General features: G+C 38.9%; 1 protein-coding gene across 1 annotated transcript in view; it reads right to left on the reverse strand.

Annotated features, from left to right (window-relative positions):
- LOC122809600 (adhesion G protein-coupled receptor G3-like) overlaps nucleotides 1-22489 on the reverse strand; it is a 311354-nt gene that overhangs the window by 18447 nt on the left and 270418 nt on the right. Inside the window, exon 3 of the mRNA XM_044081217.1 lies at nucleotides 13645-13937. Within this exon, the coding sequence (XP_043937152.1) occupies nucleotides 13645-13937 (293 nt within the window). The remainder of the gene's footprint in view (nucleotides 1-13644; nucleotides 13938-22489) is intronic.

Raw genomic sequence — 22489 nt, forward strand, 5'->3', positions numbered from 1 at the left:
AATTTGTGAAATAAAAATGTAGTCAGGGACCTAGGAACTTTGGTAGTGGAGAGTGGTTGAATGACTAAAGGATTTTGTTTGTTTGTGTCTTTCGGCTTTTCCTGGTTAGGGGTCACCACAGCGGAACTCCGGTCCACTAATGATTGGCAGTAGATTTTCACGTGCTGGTTTGCCGGGCCTAACGCACAACCTTCACCGAAGGAACGCCCAGTCATGCATGTCGCCATACAGCAGACACTCTAACTGAGAATCAAATGGGCAGAGTCTAACTGTGAGGCGACAACGCTACCACAGCACCACCACCGTTGAATGACTAAAGGATAATGGAGCAATAATTTAGAACTTTTAGATTGGTAAGACAGAAAACATGAGATTGAGAAGCATATGGAGGGACATGCCAAAAATGGAAAAAGTGATAACTTGATTGTTGAGTCTATGAATAAAAAAGGTGGGTGGCTTAAAAATTAAGAAAGAGAATAGATGTTGGCTGAGTTTTAATCAAGTGTGAATGAAATATGGGTTAGCCAGAAGGACTTGGGTAATCTCTAAACGATTTGGGGTGAAGAGTGCAAGGATATATAAGGATAAAAATAGGAAAAGAAAGTAAGGAAAGAAAGCTGGTGGGGAATGAGGTCACATGTTAAGAGTGGGATGGTATAAGGAGGGACAGAATGTACATGTATCAGAACCTCCCTGGCACGTGGTGTAAGGAGATCCAGAATGTACATGAATCAGAACATTCTGTCCCTCCTTATTCTATGTCAGGGAAGTTCTGATACATGTACATTCTGTACCTCTTATACCACGTGTTAGGGAGGGTCTGATAGATGTACATTCTGTCCCTCCTTATATCACATGTCAGGGAGGTTCTGATACACGTATATTCTGTCCCTCCTTATACCACATGTCAGGGAGGTTCTGATTCATGTACATTCTGGATCTCCTTATACCACATGCCAGGGAGGTTCTGATACATGTCCATTCTGTCCCTCCTTATATCTTGTGCCAGGGAGGTTCTGATTCATGTACATTCTGGATCTCCTTACACCACGTGCCAAGGAGGTTCTGATACATGTGCATTCTGTCCCTCCTTATACCCCATGCCAGGGAGGTTCTGATACATGTATATTCTGTCTCTCCTTATACCTCACACCAGGGAGGTTCTGATTGATGTACATTCTGGATCTCCTTATACCACGTGTCAGGAAAGTTCTGATGCATATATATTCTGTTCCTCCTTATACCTTATTCCAGTGAGGTTCTGATTGATGTACATTCTGGATCTCCTTATACCATGTGTCAGGAAGATTCTGATACATATATATTCTGTCCCTCCTTATACCACATTTCAGGGAGGTTCTGGTACATAGATATTCTGTCTGTCCATATACCACATCAGGGAATTTCTGCTTCATGTACATTCTGGATCTCCTTATACCATGTGTTAGGAAGGTTCTGATTCATGTAAATTCTGTCCCTCCTTATGCCATGTCAGGGAGATTTTGATACATGCACATTCTGTACCTTCTTATGCCATGTGTCAGGGAGGTTCTGACATATGTACATTCTGTCCCTCCTTATACCATATCAGGATACATGCACATTTTGTCTCTCCTTATACCACGTCAAGGAGGTTCTGATACATGTATATTCTGTCCCTCCTCAAACCACATGTCAGGGAGGTTCTGATTCATGTACATTCTGTAACTCCTTATACCATGTCAGGGAGGTTCTCATACATGCACATTCTGTCCCTCCTTATACCACGTGTCAGGGAGGTTCTGATTCATCTGCATTCTGGCCCTCCTTATGCACATGTCAGGGAGATTCTGATACATGTTCATTCTGGATCTCCTTATATCATAAATAATATAATAAGTAATATATCATAAGCAACTACAATGTGTAATTCTTTTAGTTGCATGCTGATTCTGTCTAGCTCCAGGTTGAAATCCATATCCTTAATTAAATGTTTAGTATTTGTGACATGAACTGCGATCTTGTTGTTAGGATTTAGGTTGTGCATAAGTTGACTGTTGACATTCTTCATATCCCTTTCATTATTTTCATTACCAGGTAGACTATCATCCTCTAAATCAAATTCCTTTTCTTGATGTTCCTTACTTTCCCCACTGCTCTTATTTTTTACTTCTGTTTGACGGGTGTAAGTATTCACAGTTTTATAGCTTTAAAAGGAAATTTGAATCACCCAAAAGGTCACTCAAAATGCAGACTCCAGATTTAAAGAGTATACCAAAGGACCTTTCCAATCATCCAGCAATTTTTAACGGTATACAGTATGTTGTACACTGTGTCTTATGTTTAAAGCAAGTTTGTATCAGAGCCTAGCAACTGAATTGTTCTTAATGATGTTCTACATAGATGTGTTTCTAGACTGAATAATGCCAATATTCATTAAAGTCCTAAGTTCATCAGTGTGAAGACCTCTGAAATGCTCAATCTGCCTCTCAAGTGCCTGTAACTGACTGATTATAGTTTAACTAGCCATAATTGGCCACTCAGATTCCAATGTATGTCTTTATTAAAAGCTGTTTGATAAAGCCAATAATTACATGATGTATGATATAACTGAAAGCCTTGGAGAGCTCTAGATAAGCAGCTCCCACACTAATACCAAAATCTAGAGCCCTGCTAACAAAATCATAGAAATCCAGTACATTTGTGAAAGATGTACCTACATTTAATAAAACCATGCTGAGACAGATCACAAACAGTCCTAATTTTACTATCTGCCTCCATAATAGTAGGTAGACAGTTTTCAAAACATGTCCTTAACAAGGATGTCAGACTAATAGGCATTTAGTTCATAACCTTATGTACTACACTCCCTGCCATTGAGAACTGGTGTGACCCTAGCTAATCTACATTATTCAGACACAAAGCAAGAGGATATGAACAATTTCTAAGCATGATTAGTTTCACTATGGATTTGTCTTACAATTCTTCTGATTTTTATCTGTCAGTTTGTGAGGTACTGGATGATGGCTTATCACCCTCTGGGGTATTGTACATCTTGAACTGGAGAGAGCATTTAACACTGTCCAGCATAACAATATTATGGGTTTAATGGCAGAGTAGAAAATAAACAGCTTTGTGGTCAGATGGGCAAAGAATTGGCTATGTGAAAGACAGGGTCTATGTTAAATCATCGAATGCTTAAAAAAGCAAACGATGATTTATCGACCCCATGTAAGCAAAAGCTTACAATCTCGAATGCTTAGAACAGTGATTTTTTTCCAAGGGAAAAAAATCGCTGTTCCACTAAAAAAAAAAAAAATTTAAAACATTACATAAACTTAAATATACCAACTATGAGATTGCACTACAGTGATGAAAATGGCAAAGTAACAGAAGCGGCCAAGTGAGTTCTTTCCCAGGGAAAGAATTTGCTTATATGCTTTTTTGCTATTTTGCCTTTTCGTGCATTCAAGTTCGATCAAGACGCATTCGAAAGAATGTGTCTTCAAACATTTAATAGGAACCCTGAAAGACAGTGTCAAGTAAAAATTGGGCATACTTTTTTCTTCTGACTAAAGATCTTTTTCTACAGATGTCCCAAAAGGTTCTGTTCTGTGACTGGCACTATTTTCATAGGTTCATATGTGTATACTACGCTAATGATCAGTAGGGCCTTTATAAGCATAGCCTTGCAACCCAAGTGTGTCCCACTATTTATGTTTTAGATGTTTATATAGGGGTTATTGTTGGTTATGACTGTCTCTGTCCATCTGAGACATGGGTGCCAGACTGGGGGGGTGAATTTTTGATTTCCCATCCTATACACTTAAATAGGGTTAGGGTTAGGAAAATACTTTGTTTCACATGGATGGGGTGGCATATCCTAGAGAATGGGAATATCTCTGTCCAACATGTCTTATTTATGCTGCAAGCAAAATTTAGCTCCTCAGGTCTAGTAGTTCTGATGCTCTTGATTTTGCGGATGTGCAAAAGGTTCATCAGAGCAGGGTCCAGAGATGCATTGTATTCCAGGTATACATTGCCTTGCCATAATTTATAAGAGACTGAGTATAGAGAAAGGGCTTTGAGGTGATCAGCAAAGGACACTCTGTTTATTCCCTGCATTCTTTTTGTAAAGAACCTTTGTGGACATTATATTTGCTGCATGTGTCTGCTCAGGTACATACCAAATGGGGCATTATACTCAATGATGGGTCTGATGAGGGCCGAGTATCTGTATGATGACTTTCCTGGACCTAGATGCTGTGCCCCTACTTGTAAGTTGAGCAATAAATAAATATTTACTACTTTAGACACATGTTAGTCAATGGCCAGGTTACTGTTTGCATGTGTTCTGAGATCCTTTACTTAGTGGATCAACTCTTAGGATTCTTATTGCTGACATAATTCCCCTAGGTGACCAGCTTCCAAAAAGGTACTGTTATCCATTTCTTGATTTCAAGACATGACTTTGGCACCTGTCATTTGTCCGAGTTAGACCCTCTTAGAAAATATTAGCATCTTGGAAAAATCTATGATTGCTCCCAGTTTGGTCAGGCAGAAGCCTTTGACAATGACCTTGACTTCTGAGAAGTAGATGCCAAAAAGGAAAGGGCCCATCACAGAGCCCTGATAGACTCCACTGATGAATGGCATCCTTGTGGAGGTGGTCTCACAAATCCTAATTTTCTGGGTCATTCCTGTGAGCCAGCTGGGTATACACAGCATTATGTATGGCTTTATGCAAAGCCCAAGTAGGGTATTGTATCAAATGCCTTTAGGGTTGCCACCTTTTCAAATACTCAAAGTGGGACATTTTTTGTAGAAACATGAAATTTTGCAGGACAAAACATACCTATGGCCAGTAAAGTACACAGTCCTGTGGAGCAACCAATAACTAAAATAAACCACTCAGGTAAAATCACAACCGCATTTTATTCACCAAAGGAATGCCAGAGTTAAGCACTTTCATCTACAAGACTTCCTCAGATCTGTGGTTTATTTCAGTTATTGGCTGTTCTACAGTACTATGTGCTTTACTGGTGCATTCTTGTTCCTGTTACCAGTTTGTTTTTGGATACCTATGGCCAGTGCAAAGTACAAAACTTCACTTTTTTTCCCAAATAAAACCTTACTCTTATAGCATTTAAGTTGTTTATGCTATTACATACAACATTTAGATATTTCAGATAAAAATAACTATTAGGAAATATTTTTGTTCTAAAATCTCAAGACATTTGCCATTATTTATTTATCTATTTATTTATTTATTTGCAAGATATAACTGCCCAGAGAGGGACTGTTTCTTGCAAAGAGGGCGAGGTGGTAATCCTATATGCCTTAGCCAGGTCAAGGTAGGTGCTGTTCACAATTTTACCCACATTCATTGCCTTAGTGACTTTCTCAAAGATGTCCACCAGGTTCAATAGGCATGACATTCCTTTTACAAAGCCAAATGGGGATGGATCCCATGTTTGAAGGTCTCCTATGTCCTTGTTGATTGTTTCCATGGCTTTGCAATAAGACAGTCAAACTGATGAGTGTATAGTTTCCAGGATATGTTGATGGTCCACACTTATAAAGAGGGATGATTGTTGCAACCTATCATTCTTGTAGAATGAAGACTGTTTTTGAGACTATAGTTAAATAGTAATTCCAGTGTCCCTGATAGTCAGACTATTTAGGAGGCATCCTAGGATATTACTGGGATCCACTGAGGCTATGTTCTTGCCTTGGAGAGCAAATGCTTTCCATTTATAGTTTGAGGGGGTTATGTTTGAAGGTATTTTTTCGGGACTGGCTGGAGTGAGTGGGGTTAAAGTTGGAACTGAATATACCAGACAGCAGATTTGCTATATATATTGTCTGTCTTAGTGAGTGCGGTGCCATAGTGTTGTGTACTACCTTTGAGATTTCTGACAGAGATAAAAAAGGCATTATGGTTGCCTTGCCTGGATGGCTATCTTGACGTCATAATTTGCTTTATTACCCTCTTAGTTGCCTATTTAATGTGATGAGACGTGTTGTTCCATCATGCTCACAGGTATTCCATAACTTCAGGTTCTATTTGTTTAACTTCTGCTTTACTAATCTTCTGTTTTACTTTCCCCCTTAGTGATCTTATTTTTTGTATTGTGAAATGTTTCATATCTGAGTGCCTTTGCCTGTATTTCTCTTCAAATATCTTTGGATTTTTGTACTGATTAGTTTGTCTTTTTCCTTTGCATAAATATTACACTATATCAGATCTCTCTTTCTTTCACATGTCCATGTTCTTTTTGTTTTTTAAACATAGAGCTCTAAGTTGTATTGTTTATATTTTCACATTTCACCAGTCACTTCTTTTTCCAAACAGCCCAATGTTTCTTGATCTATATAATGTTTTCATTAATTTACCATATTAATGAATACAAATTTGCATTTGAAGCTTTTGACCATTTTTCTTGTGCAAATATTTTTTTCCTCCAATTTCTCTCTTAATCTTTTTGAATATCTTCTATCTGGAAATTCTGGACTTCTTACAGAATACTTGCTAGTTACATAATTTGTTGGGTAGTGGTCGAAAGACATGTGTGCGTAAATGGGCATGCCTTCGTTGAAGGTTGGGCATTGAGCTGGCACCTCGGTGTTTCGTAAAAATCTACTGCCAATCATTAGTGGACTGGAGTTCTGCTGTGGCGACCCCTTACCGGGAAAAAGCCGAAAGACAAACAACAACAACTTGCTAGTTACATAATTTCTTTCTGATCCTCAAAAGTCTATGCCTTTGTCTTTAGAGCTCTTTTTTGGCCTGTCAGTTTTTGTGTTTTTTGTGGACTACTACTCCCTTCTACAACAGGGGGCCACTTGTATCCTTATTCCTTTTGAATATACACAGTATCACTTCAAGTGTCCTTTATTCCCTCATTCACTGCTTTCTCTTGAGGAGTTATCCTGCTTTTCGTATTTTACCTGTATATCTGCATTCTTCCTTCTTCTCTTTTACTATGCTCCCTATTTGTATTACATTACCTTTTGCATGTCAGCCTTTTCCACCCCCAACATGCTGTTGCTAATTACTGTTACCTTTGCAAGTCTTTCTTTTTCCATGGCAGTGTTTTCCCCAGTGCCTACACTTTACACAGTGTTCCTTCTCCCATGTCTTTTATTTTCTCTCATGCAGCTTTGTTTCCAGTTCTATACTTTTTTATTTTAATCTTGTGCTCCTGCTTTACCTGTGCCTTTGTTTTCACTCTTAAACATTTTAATTAAATGTTACTTCATTTATCTGTATGCAGGTTATGCGAAATGAGCTTTTATTAGATTGTCTTTTGGATAGCTTCTTTCTGTGTGCATGTAGTCCATTTGTATTTCTTATATAGAATATTAAAATTGTCTATATACATGTTGACTATATACCTGTCATTCTTTGCTTTCATTAAAATGGTTATGCAACAAATATAGTACATCTGTTTTTACATTTCTTGTGCTACTTCATTTGTCAATGATCACTCCCAAGACTTTAATTTTGGCACAGTTAGACAGACTATGGTATAAGGAAAGAAGTGTCATTTATAAAAATGAAGTATCCCACAAAATGATGCAGAGAAAAACACATTTTTGATTGAGACAACTAGTATGAACAGTTGAAAAAATTATGAAAAGTAATTTGGTCAGCAAGTCTATTAAGAATTGTACAACCTTGGCATTATTGATGAATTTGCTCACCCATATACTGTCCAGTTGGAAAGGCAGTCAAAATGACACTAAAAAAAGAAAAAAAAGGTAGCAGCACAGACCCTTGAGCATCAGCTACATTTACTGCTTTCTCATCTGGGTATATGTTTTTAAACTGCTTCTCCTGTCCCATAGCTAGTTGGCAAGCACTTACTATATCTGTTATTGCTGGTAGATAACACTGAAGCTTATACCGCCTCATGGAGAACTGCACTACAGACTTTCTCCAAGTCAGATTTGTCACATCTGCTAACAGTCCTTTATCTACAGAGTCAATTAAATTCCTATAACAGTTTAACAAATTAGTTAAACGTTAATGTTTGGTTAGCCTTAAAATCCTGTTTAATGATTGTGGACTCAGTTGCAAGACAATTCTTTCAAAGCATTTACCTGCAATAATGTTAAGACTTACAGGTTGAAAATTATTCCCTGATGAATTAAAACTTCCTTTTGATCTTGAAACCACCATCATAAAATCAGATACAAACCATCATGAGTATTTTTTGAAACAAGAAGGTAAGACAAGGGACTAAACAAGTTAAAGTATTACTCAAGAAGAATTAACCCATTTTACCCATCTGCTACATAAAGCTTGGTCACCTTGTTAGTTGTGCCACTGTGTGGTGTTGGAAATCTCCTGGCATAACTCCAGGTCAGTAATACCAGTTGGAGATCATGAACAGTCATGTCAAGCCCACACACAATAAAAAGAATCACTACACAAATTAACATTTAAAAACACTTGACAGTCAAATTATAAAGACAAATACTAATAGTCCTCTACCAATCCTTCCTGTATTGCCATAGGTGTTTATAAAAGGGCTTAATCTTGGCACTGGAATAACTTGCCAGATTAATTTTATATCTATAATTAGCCTTTTGACACACCTCCTGATTTATGGTAATGAGCATTGGTGGATTTTTAGAAACTTTCCTATTTTAAGAAACAATCAGGTGTTTTCTTATGTTGAAATCTACATAGGTCAGACTACAGGGAACATACCTCCTATCATTCAATTATTATCACTACAGACACTGCATCAACTGTCAGTACTTTTATCTTTCTTGCTATTTCTCTTCCATAGTTCTATTTCAGAGATGATTACAGCAAAGTCTGTTTGATTATTTTATTATAGAGCCATAAGAACAAAGAACCATTTTAGCTGATATACCTTCATCTCATATCACATATAAATGGTCTGAATAAGCCAGTTCAGGTTCTACAGAATAACTTCTAATAAGACTTACATCAGTTGCTAAGACCACATCCCAAATATTGTTATATCTTGTGGGTTCCTTAGCAATCTGAGTTATAATATATCTTAAATCCTGAAAGGATTCATTGGTCTACTGAAATCACTAAATCATGTCTCAGTAATGAACACATGAACACATTCAGCAAATTTATTATTGAAACTACAGGTAATGAGCAAAAAACAGTTTAAAGAGCATGTAGACAGTTTTTAACATGTATCTACCCAAAGAATAATCCTAAATAAAATTCCAGTTTTGGTTAATGTGGCACTAAACTTCCTATTTTCTATGTGACTGAAGTAAGTAACGTCTCTACAAAATCAAAAGTTTGTTCACAAAAGCCAGTCAAACTGCTAATTCTTGAACTGACGTAATTCAACATGGTCTCCTCTTATATTCATTAATAATGTAATGCAATACATGGTCTCCTTTAAAACATGGTGCTGGTAGGATGTGTGGAAATAGCTTAAAGTCTTTTTTTTCATTGATGAGTCCAATTATAGTATTGATGTCACAGAGAAAATTTACTTTACTAGGCCTTCCCACATATTTATTACTTCCTACCACAAGTACATGATCATACTTTTTACTCCAATGTAAATAGTTTGCAGGGCACACCTAATGTCAGCCATTTTGCTACCTCTAATCCACATAGCTGTTATGCAATAGTACAGTTCTAAAACTATTTTACAGTATTTCATCAATTATGAGCTCCTGTTTCTCCATAGGAGGCAAGATAATGGGGCTATTATTACTTGTAAGGATTTTCTTAACATTTGCATAGTTTCTCTTATAGTTATAAAAGGGTCTAAGCTAAAACTTGAATGTTCTCATATACTAATTGCTCCTCCCAATGCATACCTATTTTTCTTCTTTTTTTGGTTCATAGTGCTAAAACAATCCATTTTCAGGTTATCGTTACTTCACCTTCTTTTGCTGTTTCCCTTAGAATCTGTGTTATTGAATGAAACATAGCTACATTAGAGTGGTCTAATCCTTGTTCAGACATAAACGTGCATTGTGCAATTTCCAGCAAAATAGCCATCCATCCATCCACAGTATCTTTTGCCCATTTTTAAAAGTCATATTTGAACCAACCCATCACATCAATACTTTAACAAACATTTGACAGCATTTCAGTGTTTCCCTCTCCATTTCTTCAATGTTTAATTTTCAAACACTAATGTCCTGATGGAGTATAAATTGCTATGCTGTTGCTGTAAGGATTCTTATACCTTAGGTGTGCGATAATCATTAAGACAGCAAACATGTTCAATGTCCTTAATACAAGGTAAATGCCTAGTGAGGCCTTCAACGGGCTTGTCATCAAAGATAACAGGGTCATAAACTCTCATGTCCAAGCATCTAACCAAATTATGTGAAAAGGAATCAATTCACTCAGATGTAGTTTATTTATTTATTTATTTATTTATTTATGTATGTATGTATCCTTTGTTTACTGGGTTAGTCCCACTAGGTTAGCAGCCTCTTTCCAAGGGAAAACTGAGGTGATGTTTATACTTCTAGAGGAATTTTTGCCAGGGTATCAGGGAACTTCCCCTACTCTCTTCGATAGCTATTGTGGGATGTCACTGACTCAAGCAGATGGGACTTTGGTTTAACTTCTCATCTGAAGGGATATTATTCCACCATTTATAAGCGTTTAGTAAAATAAATTATACAGCACAGTAGTTCTACCAATCTTTAGATCAACTAAAAAATATTATTCCTAGTATTTAACATGGGATTTTTTTATAGATACCCACACTAACACCATAATTATAATCAGAAACTCACTAAAATATTTATCAAATCTCCTCTAGTAGTTAATGACACGCCATTAACCTGTTGTTATAATCCAAGTCTCTCATACCAGCAATCCCCCTGAAAAATGCTTTTGAATTCTTTTCAATTTATAACTGAATACGGTTATATACACAAACAGAAGCATAGTATTTCATTATTGGGTTAATAATAATTTTATAGATTGGAAGTGATGCCAGTATTTGGTGTGCCCCAATCTAAGCACTCAACCCCCCATCAGACAACACCAAAGCTCTGTCACCTCTCATACACAGATACAGTTTTAAAATAGTCTCTTGCTAAGGTCATGGATTTTTAATGCCCTTATTGATAAGCTATTTACTTCATAAAACAGCTACTAGTTTAGAAATAGCAAGCCTTCCCACATAATGACAAAAGTAAAGAAAATAAAATGCCACCTAACAGTATTTGGTATGCTGTTAGCTAGTTACCGAATCCACCAGACAATGCCACTAAAGCTTGATTTATATATAATTTTATGATGAGCTTTCATGCTGATAAGGTGCCCAGGACTGATCTTATCTCCTGTTGGGAGATGCACCCACATCTCTGAATTCTGCATTTGGAGAAATTCATGCATCTGCCTTATAATGTAACACATTTGGAGGTGTCTGCAATAGTACTGGGTAAGTAGGTTGCCTTCTCCTGCAGAAAGGGGTGCCTGCCACAAAAAAATGAACTTACTGAGATGTGATTCACCAAATCCTTGTAAAAGCAGAAGAAGTCCCTCATTGTATGGTCCCATTTTGTTTTGTGTGAGACATTGACTCCTTTCCACATGCACACATGTAACATGTGCTAAAATGGGTTCACCTCTAAATCTTGAAAGCCCAAAATCCTGAATCCCAAAATACTGAGACCAAAATCATGAAAGTTCAAAATACTGAAAACTCAAAATACTGAATCTCATAATATTGAAAAACACAGGACACCAACACTTACTATATTCCAGCACAAGTACATACAGAAACAAATAAAAGACAAACCATATTACTCTTCTCCAACTATAAGCAGGGGGGCAAGCCTCCCTGCTCCCCCCATGTGGGAGGACAGCGTCTCCCACACCCTCTGCTACTTAAATATATAAACTCCGAGATCGCACTTCACTACACTAAGATGAGTTATGTTACAGTATAGCAAATTAGAAGGGAACATGACTAAGGTTAATACAAGCAGTCATGAAGCACATAATGACATGTTTGCCATTTTGTTCTATGGAGTGCGATCTTGGAGTTGATATATTTAAGTAGCAGGGGGGTGTGGAGGTGTAGGGGGCGTGCCCCCCTGCTTATAGTTGAAAAGTAATATGTTTCTGTATCTACGTGTACTGGAGTATACTAAGTGTTGGCGTCCTGTGTTTTTTCAATATTATGAGATTCAGTATTTTGAGTTTTCAGTATTTTGAACTTTCAAAATTCTGGTCTTAGTATTTTGGCTTTCAGGATTTTGGGCTTTTGGGATTTAGAAGTTAACCCAGCTAAAATACATTGGAAAGGGATTTCTGCACACATCCCCTTCTAACTATATCTTTTAACCTTCTGCTGTAAGAATTCTAGACAAAGCCAAAAATAACGTGGGGAGGGACAAAAATAAGGGACAAATCTTATATATTGCTTTTCTGCATTTAGAAAGTTGATGTAGTAACAAGTTTTCCATTATCATGCATTTTTGGAAGCATATGAAGCCTGAAACCCAAATGTATGTTATTATTTAGTGACTTTGGTCCTCAGTGATATGCCAGAAGCTAAAATTTTATATGAAACAAACCAAAAATATGAGACAAAATTCTGGGAGTTTGAGATAAGTTCTAACACAGCTCTGTCTGTTTTCTTTTGTGTATTGGTTACTGCAGTCCCCCATATTTCATTTCCACCTATTTCCATCATGTCTTTGTCCCTCTTCTCATGGCTGGGTCACATGGGTGGCATGGCTCAGCAGAATAGTATGGACTCTTTCCTCTGCATTACAGTCTGCAAGTTGTTACAATTTTAAGTAAATTGTTTTGTCAGTTCAGCTTGGTAAATTAACTGAACTTTTGTATGGCAGTTAAGGCTATGGCACAGGGTCAAACTCAAGGGTAAAAAGCAGTTTATGCAGACAATTTAAAAAAGCCAAACAATTAGCATGTTTTAGGGATGCTAGAGGAAGCCAAAACACATAGAAGGAACCTGCATGGACCCCGAGGGGGTGGGGGTGGTAGTAGGTAAACTCCTCTCCATAGACAGTATCCGAAACAGACTACAAAAATTAGTCCAGATAAAATCACTTTAGCTAGCACATCTAGGAGATTCTGTCTCTGATCTCCTCCCTGTGAGAGGAATAAAGATGTCTTTATATGTTGAAGTTTCATGTAGTTAGTAGATGAGGTAGATGGATGAGTGTTTTTGTTCTAATGATAGACAGCATCTGGAGATAAGGACTGAAGCCTGGATGATAGAGCTGACTAATGCCCCACTATCATACCATAGTATTACAGTAATGTTTAGTAATTTAAAAATCCTTTATGGTGAAATTAGTGCTGTTTTCTGTTTTTAACAGGAGCTTGTTTGTTGTGTGTGACTGTTTCTGTGCCTGTTTTAATACATTTGTTGTGTGTGACTGTTTGCCTATTATAATACATCTCAGTTTTTAATAAAGGACAGCTGCTCTGAAACACACTGGATGGGAACTTTCTGTATGTATGTGTTTTTGTCTGTACTTATTATTTATATTGTAATATATCCATAATATTCCACAGAACAAGCCCTCGTATAAACTGTGTCAATGGTAAATACTTGTTGTACACTACCTCATGGCTACAGACATGTTAATATCGCTAGTTATGGCACATGCATTTTCACCAATCCTGTTTCTGTTTATCATATGCCTTACCTTGTAAGGAATTTAGGGTGGAGAAGAAGTACAGAGTAAATGGTTCACGAAGGTTCTCCAAGATAAACACCACTGCCCACGTTGACCCTAAAAGACAAGATAGAGCAAGAATAGTGCACACCTCCTTCCATCTTGTTGGCTGGACTTCATTTTGAGGAGCAGAACTTTTTATCTGGAATATTTTGTAGCATACCACAGCCAGGATAATCAAATTGAACAAGAAAATAACTCCAAAGAAGCCAGAGATTGTGATATAACGGTGGGTCTGTGTTTTTATCCAGCACTGAGGTAAACTGTAAAACAAACAAAAATGTAATTGCCTGAGATTCAGAAATTATGTAAAGCTATTCATCTTCATCATGCTGTCATATATGTTATTGTCTAAGTCTTTTTCTTTTTAGTGTTATTTTCTTTCAGTGAACAGGTGACTTTTATTTTAAATTTTCATTTCTTAGGATTCATTACCTTATGGCAGCAAACTGTCTGTCTACTGTGTATGTGTGATGTCATCTGTAGCTGTTCCTTCTCCTTAAAGTAGCCATAAACTCTTTTCAGAGTCACCATGACTAGTTAAAAATGCACAGTCTGTCAGTTCTTAAATAACATCAAACAGAGCAATGTGACACAATGTTACATAGAAATGGCTGTTGTAAAAACATAAAAATAAAAACATGTACTGACTTACTGCCCATTATCCTTTGAAGTCAGCTCTGCTTTGACAAGAACAAACTCTGTCAGGCTCAGGAATTTTAAATTCTGATTACGAGTGCTCAATATTTCCATTTAAACTGCTACACCTACCAAGTGACTTTAACTTCTTGGTTCAAATTTTATGTCATAAAAATATCTTGCATTTAGCTTAGCATTTTCTTAGGAAAACTAATTTTCTGTGAAAAATGATCATATTTGATTTAAGTTATACTTTATTTTCTGCTCTATAAAATAAGGAGAATTCTTCTTAACCTTTCAGGCTATCACCACAACTTTGGACACTAAGATCTCTCCACATTTATTATTTTTGCTTGTTTAGTTAAAACTTGTATAGTACTATTTCTGGTAATTTCCTGTTACCTGGGCAGTTAGACTTACTATTGCTGAAGCCTAGGTACATGTCGGGTTAAAGGATAGTCATGTCATTTCTGGAGATGCTGATACAGCATTAATGTCTGCTGCTCACTTAAGTCAATTTGGGCTGAATAAATCCCCAATATGGCAGAATTAATCCTCAAACACAGGGTGATATATCACTATTGCAATCTTTGGAGAAATGGGAACAGTAAAGAAAGGGTGCCAGTTTTACTTAAATGTAAATTACTAGGCTAAGAGGTTAACTGAGTGCACTAGGATTTGCTAATAGATTAGTATAAAGTGCACACTTTACAATGAAAGGCTAACTTAATACTTAATCAGTAGGTTTCAGACTCAATGCAGTATGTGGTGCGTTGGCTCACACAGTTCAGCTTCAACCAACGGGTCATGCTAGTATAACTTCCTTTGTGAATATGCATGAAGCTTCTTTCTTGACTCTGCTTCCTGGGCTGTGTGACCAGTAGCTGTGATACACTTGCACTTGTGACTATTTAGGTGCTCCTATTATTGCCCATGGGGAAACACATCTCAGAGGCAACATTGAAACTGACCACTCACGAGTGTTTGAGCATTGGCCTGCAGTCAGAGAAAATTCCCATTATACATTACAGCCAAATGGTAACATTTGCTTGTATTGTTCAACTTGATAAGAACCAAAACTTTTTGGAAACTTGTTGGTAAAGCTAAGAGTCATCCTTGCTTTTTTTTTTTAACACTACATCAAATCTTTTTTTTTTTTTTTTTGAAAGAAGCTTAAAATGAGATACAAGAGCAAGGCAATTCTCATTGTCTCTTCTTAATAAGCATTTATAGTTTAGGAACAATGAATATCAACTCTACATTCAGACACACTGTAAAACCATTTCACAAGTACTTGTTATTTATGGAAAAATGTACCACTTCATTGCTATTCTAAATCATGTTTAATACCACAAAAATGTCCCTATACACAATATAATAAAAGTAAAAGTTAAGAAAACAATAACAAATAACAATGTAATGTAGCAGAGGTGATTATAATTTATCTCCAATCATAACTAGTTTATGTGTTCTTGAACAGGGCTGTAAATAAATTCACCTCAAAGGCAAAGCTCAGGATTTTAATTTTCATGTGTATTTTGAGAACACATAACAAGCAGGGTTATGATCATAGAAATGAGATTCTTTGGAGGACAAGGATCTTTATCTGCTTCCATGTTCAACAACAGGTAAAATGAAATAGGTAGGAGAACACCAAATGCTCTGTCATATTTAGTGGTATCACTCAGATGATAGTCACCACAAATAGTGGCTGGAAGTGCAAAGAGCTTTAAAACATGTTAAACATTTCATTTAGAGGAAAAAGGCTGAATGAGATGTTTAATATTTTAAAAGTTATTTGCAGTTCCTGTGTGGCTACACAAAAAGCTTGTTTTTGTTTAATGTCAAAAAGCTGCTTAAGAAGCATTTCTTTTCCTCAGTTTCAGAGAGTACAAGCAGTGCTCTGTGCACTTCAACATCTAAGGCAAAACAAGGCCCAAGGGCCTAAGTAAGCCCAGCCAACAAGGCTTACGCCACCCAAGAAGGTTATTTTCCTGTGCCACTGTCGAGCAGAGCCACAGAAGTGATCCCCGGGGTGTATTTCTTATTTCCCATCCACTCATCAAGATTTTTCTTGAAAAGTGCAAATGAGGAACTCTGCTTGACATAGATAGGTAGCCTGTTCCAGAGTATGGGAAGTCTCTGGGACAGGAATCTATCCCTCCAGCATGTCCTGTTTATTGTATTGACAAGGTTTAGGTCCCTAGAGCATGTAGCTCAGAGGAACTGGGATTTCTTTATGTGCAGCATGCCCAACAGCTTTGGGTCTGACATAGCTTTATATGTTAGGCAGAGATCACCTCGGAGTAGGTGATATACTATGGAGTAAAGCTGGAGTTTTTTGAGATGCTAAGTGTAAGGCATCTGTTTAAGACCAGTAATCCTCATTGTAAGGTACTTCTGTGGCCTTTTGAGCTGCTGCAGATGTCTTGTGAGGTACATTCCAAAAGGGGCTTTGTACTCTATAACGGGTCTAATGAGTGTCGAGTAGAGGGGAACAATGACCTCTTTGACTTTGAGCCACTGAGATTGTGTAAATGTGAAGGATACAAGTATGTCATAAAACCCATATAATTATTTGACATTTATCCGGTTTGTTTGCATTTTTAATATGACTTAGTGGTATATTCCAGCCAGATACTAATCTTGCACAGTCTGAGAGTCACAGCTCCTAATCCTGAAGCAATGTCTGATCAGATTTGACTTGACAATTAACTCTGTTTCTGGAATATACTGCTTGGTGATGTAACACCATTTCAAAGAACCTAATACTAAGTATCAAGTCAGTCACAAACATCTTCAAAATGATATATATGTGTATGTGTCTATATTATATGTGTGTGTGTATACATATACGATATATTGTACATACACACACGCACACACGCACACAGACACACACACACACACACACACACACACACACACACACCCACACACACACACACACAGATGTAATTTGTCAAGTCATGGCTCACTGAACCTGTAACTCAACAAACTAAAAATATTGAATGCAGTCCATCAGCCTTAAGAAGGGAGTGCTAATGGACTTGCTCCCCCTGCAGGAAGCCTGTTAGTGTTTGCGTCCCAGGTGTGCAACTGTGGAATTTTTTGATTTTGTTCTGCTGTAGAATCCATGGAATCGATTCATAGGTTCATAGGTGTGCACTAGGCTAATGACCCTGGGGCCTTTACAAGTCTAGCCATAGGATTACCCTGGCATTATGCCACCAGACCTTAGTTCCCAGTGCCTCTGTCGAGTAGACCTGGGGTGAATTTTCTATTTCTCATCCACTTATCAAGATTTCTCTTGAAGAGGGTCAGCGAGGTGATCTGCTTGACATGTATGGGAAGTCTATTCCATAGCATGGGCAGTCTCTGGGTTATGAACTTCTCCCTCCAGTATGTTCTTTTGATTGTGGTAATGAGGTTGAGATCTCTGGAGCATGTGGTGTGGAGGGATGGGGATTTCTTTAGATGTAGCATTTCTAACAGAGCTTGGTCAGACATGGCTTTGCAAGTCAAGCAGAGATATCCTCTAAGTAGGCGATATGAGCCAGAGAATAGTTGGAGTTTTTTTGAGTCTGTCCATATAGGACAAGTGTTTAAGGCCTAGGATCCTCTTTGTGAGGTATTTTTGTGGCCTCTCCAGTTGTTGCAGGTGTCTAGTGAGGTACATGCCAAATGGGGCATTGTACTCGATGACTGGCCTAATGAGGGAAGAGTAGAGGGAGACAATGACCTCTTTCTTCCTGGATGCAACACCCTTAGTAATGAGATGTGCCACATAGAAGGACAACTGACCACAGTGGAAATGTGGTGATCAAAAGAGAGGTAGCTGTCAACCTGTGTTCCCAGCTGTCTAATGCCTTCTGTGTTCAGTGGATTACCATCAATGTGGTAATTCATGGGAACTGGGTTTTTCCCAAAGGGGATTATAACACATCTGGCATTGAGCTTAAGGCCATGGTTCTGACACCAGTCGTTGGTCTCAGTGAGGTCAACATCAGTTGGGCAGTTAATAATCGCTCCCAACTTGCAATTGTCTGCAAACTTTATCAGCCAGAGTCCCTTTGTGCTGGCCTGGACTTCAGAGAAGTAGATACCAAACAGGAGAGGACCCAGGACCGAGCCCTGTGGGGCTCTACTCGTGACTAGTCAGCAATCTGACTTGGAGTCAGCTACTTTCACACTGTGGGTTCTATCTGTGAGGCAGTTTGCAACCCAACCAGTGCTATAGGGGTTGATGCCTAGCTTAGTGAGTTTTTCTATGATTCCTGAGTGGGGAATGGTATCAAAGGCCTTGGCCAGATCAAGGTAGGATGTTTGAACCACCTTACCTTCATCCACAGCTCTGGTGACTGACTCAAAGAAGTCGACCAAGTTGAGCAGGCATGATCTACCCTTCACAAAACCAAACTGTGTGGGATCCAGAGTTTGGAGATTCCCTGTGTCCTTGTTTATTAGGTCCATGATGATACATTCCATAGCTTTACATATCAGACTCATCAGGCTAATGGGGTGCTAGTTCCCAGGGTCTGTAGTTGCTCCTCTTTTGTGGAGAGGGATGACTGTGGCAGTGTGCCATTTGGTAGGGACAAAGCATGAGGTGAGGCTGTGATTGAACAGGGCACACAGGTGAGGTGCCAGTTCACACTGTTGTTCACATGTAGAACACAGCCAAGGATATTGTCAGGTCCCATAGAAGCTGTATTCTTGGCCTTAGACAGTGCTTTTAACCTGTGCAGCAGTAATACTGGGTGCCTGGCAATCTACTGGTATTTTGATTGGTCCTTTGGGGGGGAGGGGTAAAGTTAGCACTGAATCTGTCAGCCAGTATATTGGTAATATCTGTTGGCTTGATATAGGGGGTACCATTGTGCAGTAGCTCAGAGTAAATCTGGGTATTGCTGTCGAGAATCTTTACATAACTATAAAAGGCCTTGTGGTTGTCTTTACTCTTTGCTGGAATTCTGTTTTCATAGGTAGCTTTAAAGGATTTGATGAGGGATCGCAACATTTTGTTGAGGGTGATAATGTAGTTTTTCCAGTCTTGGAACTTCACCTTATTCTGGATCACTTTCCTCCTTCTGTTGTAGAGTTTGTTCGTGGCAGGAGACCACCAGATTGGCTTCCTTTTTTTTGGAGGAGAGCATCTTTGTTCTATTGGGTATGGCGAGATCCATGGATTTTTGTAGGTGTTCGTACAGTGCACTGGTGTATGATTCAGCGGTCGTGCAACTATTCTCCATTTGCATGTGTGCCGTGAAGTTAGCCACCTCTGTTTCTAGGAGCCCAAAGTTAGCTTTGGAGACATTGTTCATGGTGGTTAACTTTGTGGCGGGTGGGGGTGGGGGGTGGGAGGGATGTGGATTTCCAAGGTGATTAGTTTGTAGTCGGATCTAACCAGGGAGGAGTTGACTATTGGCGTAGAGCAATGGTCGCCCATGTTAGTAATGACCAGGTCAAGGGTGTTGCTACCTCTAGTGGGGGTAAGAACGAGCTGGTCCAGGGCATTGGAATTAATGAATTCCAGGAAACATTGGGCAAGTGAACAAGACATTGATACAAGAGTAGTTTTCCCAGTTAATGGAGGGGTAGTTGAAGTTGCCCAGTATGAGAGTGTTAGATTGGACCCCAATATTCTACAGGGTGCTTAGGAACGTGGAGTGTGAGTCTTGGAACATGATTGGGGACCTATAGCAGGCTATGACCTAAATCACTGTCTTACCCAATGTTAGCTGCACCTGAAGTATCTGTGATGCATTATGTTGGGCTACCAGTCTGGAGGTGTGCGCATCCTTTATGAATATGGAAACACTGCCGCCTTCGGAGCTTTGGCCCAAGTTCTGGAGCTGAAAGGTGTGGAATGAGTTATAGCCTGGTAGTGCAGGGGTGATTTCTGCTTGCCTTGAACCAGGTTTCTGTTACAGCACAAATGTCGGACGTTCTCCATTTTAAGGAGTGCTTCGAGTGAGTGCATTTTGAGATATAGACTTCTAGCATTGAGCAGCATAACCCTCAGATTGCATTTGTTTGTAGCTGTTATAGTGGTAATTTGGTCTTTGGAACACCACCTAAAAAAGGCACTATAGTGGTGGCAAGAGCCTTGGCCAGTATCCAGAAGCCCAGGGGTGAGAGATGCAGGCCATCTGTGGCAAAGCACTGAGGTCTGTCAATCATGTCATCACAAACAGACAGATTCTGGATCCCCTTAGAATGACACCAGAAACTTAGCCAATTGTTGAAATCAATCATTTTCTGCTTGTACTGTGGTATCATTCTGGGTGATGGTAGGATGCTGCTCAGGGCTAGGGTCATACCTGCCTGGGCTACATAATCCAAGAGCTTCTCCATGTCTTTTTTCATGTAGTCGTGGGAGGTACGTCTCAGGTCACTTACACCCACATGTACAATGGCAGAGTCATATTTGAACCTTTTGTTGAAGGACCTAAGTGCATGCGTTATGTGGTGGATCCTGGCACCTGACAGGCAACTAACTGTTACTTTCTCCTTATTCAACCTAGTGAGTGGGACATCAGTGTGCCTCACTATCGAGTCACCTATGACTAGTGTGTTGGGCGTGCTGTTTTGCCTTAGGGGGCTTTGGTTGAGTGGCACACTGTTTAGGAGAGTTGTGTGTCTCGTGATTAGTGTTGTGTTGTGGTGGTTGAGTGCATTTCTGCCTTGGAGGTCTCTGCTGTTCGGGTAGATTTTCATTGCGATCCTCCATGAAAGTGGGTGTGTGGTTTCTATTTTTATGTGAAGGTGTTCTGGATGGCTATGTGTTCCATGTGTTGTGGTGCAAGCGTTGACCTTCTCCTCTTGACCAGCTATTCCGGTCTTGACTGAAGAGTGCGCGGCATCCAATTTGGATATATAAGTGCATCCCTCTCAAGTCTGAGTGTTCGGATGTTTTAGGAGAGGGTTGTCGGTGTACATAAGGCAGTGGCTACAGTGCCTCAGGATGCCCAAGTACACCAGGTTAATAGGAGATTAGTAGCACTTTTGTGGGCTACAATAATTGCTACAAGAAGTCTGGTAAAGTGCTAGACTAATATGCTAGTAAAAGTGCAGGAGTGGAGAGAAGTAGCAGATCTAAGGGAAAATTTGAAGAGCAGACTTTGGCACTGTTCAGAAGCTTACAAACAATCCTGCATACAGCAAGTCTGTATCTGGACTAGACTAGTTACAAGAAAGGCAGGAAACAAGCCCAAATGCAGGCTTTTAAACCAGAAAGTTGAAAGAGATGGAAAAACTACCCAAACGGCCAATAAACTACAATTTCTGGCCCAAAAAACACTCCTCTTGTGGTTGATGGGATAGCTAGCGCTTATCACTCCCACTGATAAGCTAGAAGGCTTTCCTCCAACACAGAAAAGATTGGGGGCTCAGAAGCTTACATACAGTCCTGGATAGAGCAAATCCGTATCTGGACTAGACTCGTTACAGGAAAGGCAGGAAAAGTGCAAATGCAGAATTATTTCTTGAGGGCTGCAATGCAACCCAGTATAGTTACATGTCAGTAAAGCAATATAGTTCCACATATTGTGAAGTATAATAAATGCACCTGAGGCAGATATACTGTAATCATTCACTTATTGGGTATATGAAGCAAAAATAGCCCACCTGCCTTTGCTCAACTATTCTACAAAAATATTCACACATGTATATCTTAAATATCCACTATAGACATCTCTTCCAATAAATGTCATGACTGAAGGCCTCAGGTTGGCTTCCATTTCAGCCACCCCCCAAAAAAAAAAAAAACACTTCACCTGAACCACATCCATCCATCAAAGGCCCTGGCTGGGAAATCTACAAGTCTTTGCACAGAGTCTCTGTTATATACTAATATTATTGAAGAATGACCATCTTGTCTTTCTACTTCCAGGCTGCAGCCTACTTAACCAAACTGATGACGATCCAGATTTTAACGAACACACTGCTTATGGAGGATCTCAATTATCCCACCATCAACTGGGAAACCTACTCTAGCCCAAACCCGCTAGCACAAAAGTTCCTTGAGCAAATTGTCCATACCCCAACAAGAGGAACAAACATTCAAGATCTGGTCCTCACCAAAATGTCAAACAGATGGACTGCTGCAACTATTGAACCCTCATTAGTTAAAACTGACCACAAATCAGTCACCTTTGAACTCACAAAGGGTGAA

This window comes from Protopterus annectens, chromosome 8.part0 (assembly GCF_019279795.1).
Source record: "Protopterus annectens isolate FY-2018-M chromosome 8.part0, PAN1.0, whole genome shotgun sequence".
NCBI classification, from domain to species: domain Eukaryota; kingdom Metazoa; phylum Chordata; order Ceratodontiformes; family Protopteridae; genus Protopterus; species Protopterus annectens.